Source organism: Acanthopagrus latus, chromosome 1 (genome assembly GCF_904848185.1).
Source record: "Acanthopagrus latus isolate v.2019 chromosome 1, fAcaLat1.1, whole genome shotgun sequence".
In the NCBI taxonomy this organism is placed as follows: domain Eukaryota; kingdom Metazoa; phylum Chordata; class Actinopteri; order Spariformes; family Sparidae; genus Acanthopagrus; species Acanthopagrus latus.
In genome coordinates this window covers 17,760,296-17,770,492 of record NC_051039.1, presented here as the reverse complement: position 1 = coordinate 17,770,492, position 10,197 = coordinate 17,760,296, and the positions used below count along the sequence as shown (strand labels likewise).

Here is a 10,197-nt window from a genome sequence, read left to right as displayed (position 1 = left end):
TAAAATGAAATTCTTACGAAATGTTGACACCTCAGGAGGCCATGACAGGAGACTGAAGACTCAATGAGAACAAAACTATTTTTAGGCTGTACAAACCAACTCTACTGTGTTTGTAAAAGGAGACAAGCTATCTATACATATCATTAAACACTTTATAAGCACAAAATGTAGCCATAATAGCCCTTGAAACTATCCTGTCACTGTTAAAATTTCCTTTTTATATTAATGTCGGTGTTAACGTGATGATAAACGTTCAAGGATGTCATAGTCCTTCAGACATGAGCATAGCTGAAATATGTTGCAATAATTCAAGTCAGGAGGAAGCTCTGTCAGAGCAGATGTATTTCCTTTACTGTGCCCAAATGAAAGCCATCACATTACAATAAAAATTTCTTAGAATAGTATTACAGTGACAGTCAGGAAGTGAATTTACCAGACGCAGGCGTGTTGCACTGGTGCACTGCTCCGGTTTCACCATATGGTGAAGATTTCAATCCAGGCAAACGCCCTCCGATTCCAATCACTCTGACTCAGCAAAATCTGTTACCCTTCCTCTGTTCACCAGATGTGACAGCCATTCCTTCAGAGCAATCCAAAAATATGCTAAAATGTAATTACACCCCCCTTAGCTCTAAAATAAAAGCACCAACGACCACGGGTTAAGGCCCAGAACTGGTTTGTAGGAAGCTAACCTAGTTGGAAGAACCTTGAGGAGAATTGCAGCATGTTTTTGTTTCATCACAAAGTTTAGAAACAGTGCTTTTGGTCATCGGGACACTGTAACGTTTACAGTCCTTGCTGCCAGCTATTTCCACAGTCTATGTGCATTTGTTTCCTCCCCGATGGTCTGTCACCCAGATCTCTACACCCTGGCTGTCTTCCTACTGGGTCAAGTCACAATGACAGGAAACCATGAACCTTCTTCTCTAGGAGGGCTTTACAGAACCTCTGAGAAATCAACATGTTCACATCCTCACAGCCTAAAACAAGCCATTAAAATACCATCTACCACTTCCAGAAAGTTGAGAGAATTTAAAGTGCCAAGGAGTCATTAAATTTTATGCTGCCAAATTTCTGTGAAAAAAAATAAAAAATCCCCAAATTAAATAACACTGGCATGGATTTAGCCTGAGTGAGGCGAATTTTCCAAGGAGGGCCTTGTAGTTTCCATCTTTTACCAATTTTCAGGAGTGGACTGGAGATAATTGTTCTAATTTACCGGAATCCCTGCTCCCCAAAACAGCCAATTCATTTATGTTTCTGTACTGGTTAGCTCTGGCTGTGGTTAGCTCACCACAGGCATCTTCCTGTCTTTGCCAACATACCGTTACAAGATCAACCATGAGAGGGCTCAGAAAATGACCGGACACACTGAGGAGAGAGGAAAAAGCCGTGACTGGAGGTGAGTCACAAAGATGGAAAAAAGCGAGTGCCTGTCTGAACTGGATGTACAATTTATCATGAAGGACGGGAGGTCGTTTAAAGGAAATGGATGGGGGGAAAGGATCCTATTGATACGGCACATATCGCTTGCTGTTTGTATGAAAACGTGCAAGAGCAGGGGAATGTCTTTGGTGGTCATTCCCCACAGGGGAGACCTTATTACACCTTGCATCAATAAAGCCCTTTGGATATAGAGCACTGTATGTATATTCGTCAGCTTAATGGTGTAGTGTGAATTTATCTGAGCTGAGTTTAGAGGACAACACTGGTGCAGCGTCTTATATGAGATATTTATTTGTGGCCATCCACCTTGATATTAGTTTAAATCCATGTTAAACTTAATGAGATCATTAACAGCACAAAGCCAAAATTACCTCACCAAATGGCTTAAAATCCATCAGTTGTTATGTGAATGTCAAAACTGCGCAAAATGATATGAACGTACACATTCAGGATACCCATAGTTACATCTGATAGCTTGTTTGAATTAAACTGTATGTAATATTTATATATTGCCAACAAAACTCCATTAAAAGACCAAGTATGTATTTCAATATCTTCTTTACCGATGTCCACTGGTTCTTTGTGAAGTCATAAACATGTAAATTGTTTTTTTTTTTTTTCAAAGTGTTCAGTAATTTCCTAAAAGGGCTTAAAGACCCTTCATGCTTTTTAATTTGTTTTTCTTCAGGTTAAAAAGACCAAAGTCTACGCCACGGGACCTTTCTCCCACAAAAAGCACAGCTTGTGAAACACCTTGTCAGAAGTCCCGCCTTTACTTCCTTGACTTTGTGACATCACCCTACGTCAGACATTCATGCCTATTGGTTAGTTCAGCACATAAGAACTGATTTAGCACAACCTTAAAGAGACAGGAGCCAAAACAGAGCGTCTCAGACAGACGGAGAAAACAGAGTAGCTACACTGGACAAAAATTTGAGCATTAAAGCATTTAAATCTATTCTTGCAGTAACCCAAAACCCAATATGGACCTGAAAATGAGCATCATGTGTCTCCTTTAAATGTTTTGGCAATGTGGTTTTTGGCAAAAAATACTTAAACTCGAGCACTGTAAATGGGATATGTATCAGGGATTATTTTAGGTGGAGGATGAATATACCTTGGGTTCTTTAGCGAGTGTTTGCGGCCGCAGGGCGGTTTATGAAGGGTTGACTCAAAATAAACACAGTCATTGTGCAGAGATGCATCTCAGTGATGTGTTTTAAGACAAGAGTTTTTGGACAAGAGAAAATACTTATTGGTGAGTGCAATTCATTGTTGTTTTTGGCTGCTACATGGCATCTGTTTACATTAAGAAAAATAAGCGGTATAATAAAGGCTTCCACCACAGGAAGGATTAACCATTTAGGCCCGAAAGATCTGAATAACAGTGATTTTTGTGCGACTGGATCCGCTACCGCAGTGTGTTTGCTTTAGTAAGCTGCAGGGGGTTAAACTGACCACAATCTTCCTTCCTGTCGCCTCATGAGTCTCTTCCTGTGCCAGGCCAACAAATCATTATGTTGCCAGATCAATCAAGACGCTGAATGCTAAATGACTGGTCACACTGGAAACAGATGGAATTACTGGTGGTGATTCACATCTGAGAAATGTGGCCTAAAGGCCTGGAGCTGATTTCCCAAAGCCATCTCGGCACTGGGAAATGTAATTTGTATCATAATCAGAGTCTATCTGGTCATTAATGTAATAATACAGCGTGGGTGGGTTTAGTGTATTAGCAGTTTGACCCATAGAGCTGGTTACGGTGCAGACCTCCAACACGTCTTACGCTTATTTGTCCAAACACAGGATGTGGGGAAAAGGGCCCATTGAGACATATAGAAGCATTAATCACTCACCAGGATTACAACATTTACGAGACATGAGGCTATTTCTTAACAATGTAACTTCTGATACAACCCCCATAAATTTATAATGCAAGCTACTGCAGCATTCAAGGGGAAATCCAAAGGAAACACAATGAAACGGAGGCCGGCTTAGTCAATAATTGTGATTGTGAAGCAGCCTCACACAAAACTAAAAGTGAAGCGTGGTATGCGAGCTGCTCCAGTGGCAATGAATAACAGATGGGTCTTTGGGAACGGATTGATAGGGTTGAGGGGCACTTTAAATGAGGAAACGGGCACATGTTTTATATGAATAGCATCTATGTCTAAACAATACAAGACCCAAGGGACTGAAAACATTGACCGTGTGACATTTTCTGTCAAAGCAGTAGCGACAGGACAAAGTCTCAAGATATGACAGATCTGACTCTGGCATTTCTGGTTTCTGTATTTGGGAGAGTTATTCATGCTCGAGAGTATTTATTGAATTGTCTACTATCAAACAAATAACATATGTGATTTCTGCTTTGGAGTCGATTTTGACTTGAGGGCCAAAGAATGATCACTGGTAGAGTAAATTAATAATGACATGTCAGTGTGGGTCAGCCTTCTGGAAAAAAAATGCTTCAAAGAGATAAAGACAAAACAGATTAATGAACATTCAGAGCATACTATAAACGGTCTGGATGACTGGATGTATATATTAAGAAACAAGGAAAATACTTTGTCTTTATTGGCGGGGCCACGGGCCAAACTCTATTGGCAGTTGCATATTTTGCATTCGTTTCATAGCCAATGAATAGACAAAGTATGTGCTTGTTTTGTTCCTCCTTATCTTGTGATGCTTTTTTTTTTTTTTTTTTTTTGAGTGTTGTCTTGTTTTAAATATCTGTGTCGACTGGATTTGATGGAGTGTATGAGGAGTTGTAGGGTTTAGGGTGGGGGTTTGATTTACATTTTACAGATACAATCACCCCTGTGGTATTTGTGTATTTCTTTTATTTACAAACCGATGTGTTTCTCTTGTTTTTGGCACTCCATTCTCAACTGTCTGAAACTCCTATGAACAGTTCAATGGGACTTGTGCTTCAGGTGCTCAGTGACCATTCAATGCCCGTCTGAAGCGTCCGCGAGTGCCAGAAAAGGGCGACAATAACATCATCTTTCACAATCCTCATCGTCACTCCTCCAGTCACATTTGCCCTGTACATCAACTATGAAATTCACGCAGGCGACTGGGGAACATCAAACGCTACTTCATCTCTTTGATAGTGATGGATCTGATGTTGCATACTTTTGCTTGAAAAACAAACCTGCAGATCTACTTAAAATTCAACTACAAAGTCCTATCAGAACACACTGCGGTGGTGGATTTTTCCACAGATTACGACCTCAATCTATTATTGACATGGTGTCTGCGAACATGAATGATTTATTAATATTAGACGACAATCAGCTTAGCAACAGTTGCCTCCATATTTAGTTGCTTTCTCTGCAGGGAGAAAGAGGCTTTGAGCAGTCTGCAAGAAAAGTGCCTTATGTATCCCAAGTCCTTGGGAATGAACCCATTGAACTCCCAAAGGTGTGTGGAATAACTCAGAAACAAAATCTGACACCAACTCTTCCATCTAGTGGCCAAAAGATGTCAATGCGTCTAAAAATCTATCAGATAACATAAAAAGCAGGCAACACGAGTAATTCTTTTGGTTTGTGCGGTAAAAATAGGAGTGGGGGATCCAAACTGGGGAGGACCAACTCGTCCTAGACAGCCCTGCGACACAGGAGAAGCTCATTTTAACTGGAGCAGTGAGTGGTGGAGATAAGTATGCAAGGTTTGACCACAAGTTATAAGGAAATTAGATTTATTGTGGTTGTGAAAGTGAAAATGAAGGTCTGAACAGGGAGATAACAGTTTGCTGTTCCTACATTATCAAACCATAATTTCTTGGTTGGGCCGGCTGCCTGAAAAGAGCAACTTCTAATCACAAATCATTTGAGATAAACTTAGATATAAAACATTAGTTCAGTTTTTGGAGTACACTTTTGGACTAGAGAAATTATGGAGATATGGAAGAAAGACAAATGCATGACGGTTTTCAGTGACAACAGTCACTGAAGTGGTACAACAGCAATGTGTGGAAGTTAGCTAAAATCATTAAGAGCACAGAAGCCTAACAAATGAATATGCTGCAATATAAAACAAATATAAAATCTATTTATAAATTATAAAAAAAAAACCATGATTAAAAAAACAAAACAACCTACACTCCACCCTATAATATTTGACCCAGGAAAGCATTAAACCTATTTGATTTTGAAGCTTTGCATAGACGCTAAAGTTTTAAATCTAATTTCTTCCACTAATGTTGCGATGAGGGAAAAAAACACAGATGCTGACTCAACAAATAACCTAAGAAAAGACATAAAAAAATTGTCTTCACAACGCCATTAAGGGCAAACTACATTCATAGCAGAACTCCTCAGTTAATATTGGAATGTGAACGCAGACTGCTTCCAGTCATAACCCAAACCTAACATAAACAGAGTAAGTCCGGCTTACTCGTCAGCGTCTGCAAACTGGTCCGGCTCAGTGGGGATGCTGTAGCAGGACCATTTGACAGGGGGTGGGTGGTGTAATGCTGGTCTGTAATTGGCTGTCAACGGCAGGTCGGCGGTTTGCGTTTGCTTAAGTTTCAAATCCCGCAAAGCAAAGTGGAGCACATCCTCTGGACCTGGAGGAGGCAAAGGAATAACAGAGTCAAACACGTGTACTTGGCCTAAATCCTAATGCTCTGAAAGCCAACCTCAGCTGGAGGAGAAATAGCTTGGTGTGAGATAACCTTCAAAAAAGATGAAATTTGCCTTTCGATCTCAAGCTGTCCAGGTAAAACTGTCTGGTAGGTTCAACTGGGTTCAAGCAGGTTAACACATAAAAGTCAACTTCCATCACAGGGAAAACAATGACTTCTTTTGAAAGACTGAAATGAATGTATCTAATACCAACAGCAATTTCTGTAGATTACATAGAGATCAAGAACAGAAGTTTCCTTCATTTGACTGCAGTGGTAACAACACTGCTGCAATTACCCTTACTGCAAAACAGATGTTAATTCATAAGACCTAAGATATTTTATTTCATTAATATATAGTGCTGTTGAGGGAGATAATGTGATATTGAAATGAATTTTCCTTACCATAGGGTCTGACCCCAAAACACATCTTTTCCCAGTCAGGCACCGTCACCTCTTGGATCTCACTTTCCCAGTCCTCCTGCTCCTGTGGTGGCAGCGTTGGGGGTCTGTGAAGGATTAATAGGTCTTAAGCAATCCACAAGCGAAAGTAGCTAAATGTTTTCATGTTTTATCTTTGATTATCTCACACTTGTTTTCATTCAGTATTTTGCCACAAAGCAGTGGGAGTGGTTACAGGAACAGATTATTTGCTTTATAAGGTAAATTAAAAGAATGACACCAGTCTCATATTGATTAAAAAAAAGACTACTGTCAGCAGAAGGTTATCTTAGCTGAGCAGAAAGACTGAAAACATGGAACAGCTTGTCTGCCTCTGTCCAAAGAGGCTACCAGAACCTCACAGAGGGCAATGGATGAGCCATTTTCCCTTGTTTGAGTCTTTATGTAGGCGTGTGTGTTAGAGACAAACACTATCTTCTCATCCAACTCCCAGCAAGAAACACTGTTAGAGTTTTTACCAAAATGTCAAACAATTCTAGTGACCATTTCAAGTCATATTTCTCTGATTTCAGCTTCTCAAATGTGGATATTTAGATTTTACAAAATAAGACATTTGATGAGTTTGGAAGAAAGTGCTACATTCTTTCCCTATTTTCTGTCATTTTATGGACCAAATAATATTTAATTTCAGCTATGAACTCTGACACAGAGCTGCACAACTCTTTAGACAGAAAATAGCACAAAACAAAAGACTCAGTCATTCAATAGTCTCCTGTCAGTTGAAACCAAGTTAAACGGATACATTTCCATTTTAACCATTGCAAGTGAGCACACCGGCCTAGTAACAGCTCACACTCAAGTCATGTACAGGAGATTGGATTGACAGGTGAGCAGTTTATTAAAGAAGCTGTACGGCAGGTGACACACCTCTTCTTTCGTCCAAATTTCTTCCATCTTCTCCGTTTCTTTGCCGGCGCTGACAGGCTGACAGGCTCTGGAGTCATTTGATCAGAATAACTGTGTGAAGCAACAGTGTCTAGACTGGCGGCCCCATTTACTGAGATACCACCAGGATCGTCTGCACTGTTGACCCAGCCAGCTGTTGAGGCATCACTGACAGCTGGAATAGTGCTACCATGCTTCCTGAGTGTCCTTGGCTGTGGTGCATTTCTACTCTTGTACTTGTGGTTAATATATCCATTAACCGTGCATTGTGGTTTGGTTCCATTCAGTGTGCCAGCTGGTGTGGTCTCATTGGTTCTAGTGGCAGCTGCTGGGTAGCCATTGTGGACAACGGCTCCATTAACCAAATCTGTGCCTGGGGCCAGACCGTTGGCTTTACAGGTGCTGCGACGTGTTCCTCTCCTTCTGCCCTCATAGTTCATACCGGTCTGAGGCATCACGTCGCCTGTAATGTACAATAAGACCCTGCACATTCAGAGAATGTTAAAAAAACAAAACTGAAAACTCCAACACAAAAATTATTTCTGTTCTGTTTCAATGGTTCTAAACAGATTAATTAAAGATATGTAGAAAGGTCACAGATCATTTATTGTAGAAATCTGTGAAAACTGCTGGATGTATTGCCATGAAATGTGCTGCACTCATGGTCCTGGATGGATGGATCCTAGTGACTTGGACTGGCCTAGTACTTCTAGGCTGTAGTGGTCATATAGAATGAAATAATAAAACCAGTACATATAACTAACACCTGTTGCAAAATCATCTTGTGTGAAATGTGATACTTTAGATACAAGTGTCATTTTCTTTAACATACACTAAAATGAATCCAAATGTGATTTCAGTGTGCTTGCAAAACTATTGTCAATAGAGTACCAAAGCGGCAGGAGTTGTTTTGGGCTTCCAGTTTTACGGAAGTAAAAGTCCTGTTCATTTTCTCCACAGATATGATTGTTTAATGACTTGCTGGTGGTGTGCTATTGAGGCTTGGAGGGACATGAAACCAAGAAAATCACTACAAAATATATGGCCCACTGATTTAAAAAGGAGGGAAATTTGAAATTTCTTTCATTTTCAATGTTAGATGTACTGAGCAAGTATGGTGCCATCTCAAACACTGCTTGGCTTTTCCTCCCATGGAATAGTGGCTAGGGGTCATGGGTACCATACAGCTAGTGCCATTAACAGTCCATGCTAAACAAGAGAAACACTTTCTCAGAAACAAACTAGAAATAATCAAAAGCAATCGCCCTGACTTATCTAAAAGACTTCAATGATTTTATTATCATGAATTATTACAGTAAGTACCCTTCCCTTAGCACTTATGCTGAAAAATATTAAACAAACAAATTATCTTCACAATTTCATACTGTTTCACTTTGTTTATATTTGGTGGACCCTGACACCTTGCTGCTACAAACAGTGTTCTGGGGACATGTTTTTTTTTCCCACTGAGAAAAGCTTGTTTATCTGTATATTTATGAGTTTGTTTTATTTCCCCATTAACATTGTAAACACCAAAATTCTGAGTTTGAAATAAGTCTCCAGAACTACAAAGTGGCCCTTTCAGTGTCATCTCGGCTAATCCAAATAAATAAAAATTAAATAAATGTAGCACACAAGTATTTGTGCTATATATTTATAGCGAGGATTAGCAACTCTATTCTGACAATCTGATGTAACTGTGACACTTAAACATGACACAACTGATTACTCCCCTACACATTCCTAAAAGATAATTATCTGATCTTTAACTGGTCAAGTTTCTTTAGTATTATTTCTTCTCACTGTGCTGGTTCTACTTTGACATAACAACGCACGTTTATTCCACTTGTGTGAAAGCACCCTTAACCCTTCCTGCCACCTTTGCTCCGTCTGAATCACCTGACCCTGCCGCAGGTCACAAGGAGCATGGTGGAACTTTCATTTGATTTTACCATGCAGTGCACCTGTGTTGTTGAAGCATCAGCATTTCTCATGCTTCACCAATCATTTAGTCAGGTTTTAACCCTTTGATCCCCCCATCAGTACATTAGAGAAGTCTTCCCAACCCCAAAGAAAGACAGTTAGCTTCTGGCTGCCAGTTCACAGCTACAAGCTAACGTTAGCTCCCTGCGGCGGCAGGCTAACATCCCCGACATTAGCTACGTTAGCACTGCTGTGATTGACAGCTAGCTTACTGACTGACAGTTAACGTGCTTAGTTATGGAAAAAAAACAGAATCCGGTTAAAAACATACATCGCACATGAAAGTATGTATGTAAATACTCTCATAATTTAGCGTTAACTAAGTTTAATGTAGCTAACTGTTACCTGTACCGTAGCCTCAACGCTCCCCCGTGTATGGCGCAGGGGCCGGCCCGCAGACTCTCTGGGGAACGGGCCGGACGACAGGGTGGAAAACTACACGCCGGTAGGAGGCGCCACACAAACGCAATGCCATATTTTTCGAGCTGTGTTTTTTTTTCTATCCAGCCTAAAGGGTGTTAAAGGAACACCCCGAGAACAAACTATAGTCTGTTTATCCACATTATAAACCTCTAAATTGCTTGTGAAAGTTATTCTCGTGTTAGATTCAAGGACGTTAAGGACCCAACAGCGACTCCTAGCGAAGAGAAACAACTCATAATCACTATGATAAGAGAGGACTGAAAAGTTACATTACCAGAACAAAAACAAAACTACCTGTATTAAAATAATACTTGAGTCACAGTACAGATTATTCTTCTCAAACACTAATCAGTTTGAGGTGATGT

The 10,197-nt window shown here is 40.2% G+C and overlaps 1 protein-coding gene across 2 annotated transcripts; it reads right to left on the bottom strand.

The window, feature by feature from the left end:
• Nucleotides 1–5,135: 5,135 nt before the first annotated feature.
• LOC119028978 lies at nt 5,136–9,994 on the bottom strand. Of its 2 annotated transcripts, none has more exons than XM_037115474.1 (4): nt 9,755–9,994; nt 7,409–7,909; nt 6,485–6,588; nt 5,136–6,022 (listed from the first exon to the last, which is right to left on the bottom strand). In XM_037115474.1, exons 2-4 carry the CDS (start codon nt 7,879–7,881, stop codon nt 5,847–5,849), a joined length of 753 nt encoding a protein of 250 aa, XP_036971369.1. In that variant the 5' UTR covers nt 7,882–7,909; nt 9,755–9,994; the 3' UTR covers nt 5,136–5,846. The 2 variants fall into 2 exon arrangements, with proteins under 2 accessions (XP_036971369.1, XP_036971376.1); XM_037115481.1 differs by having other exon boundaries at nt 7,409–7,889.
• Nucleotides 9,995–10,197: the final 203 nt, after the last annotated feature.

What these genes read in the sequence shown, in the direction of transcription:
- LOC119028978 (XM_037115474.1), bottom strand. Translation starts at nt 7,881, where the DNA reads ATGCCTCAGACCGGTATGAACTATGAGGGCAGAAGGAGAGGAACACGT. An exon ending in AAATTTGGACGAAAGAAGAG is followed by an intron (nt 6,589 to 7,408) that starts GTGTGTCACCTG and finishes AATCCTTCACAG; the next exon opens with ACCCCCAACGCTGCCACCAC. An exon ending in TTTTGGGGTCAGACCCTATG is followed by an intron (nt 6,023 to 6,484) that starts GTAAGGAAAATT and finishes TGCCTCCTCCAG; the next exon opens with GTCCAGAGGATGTGCTCCAC.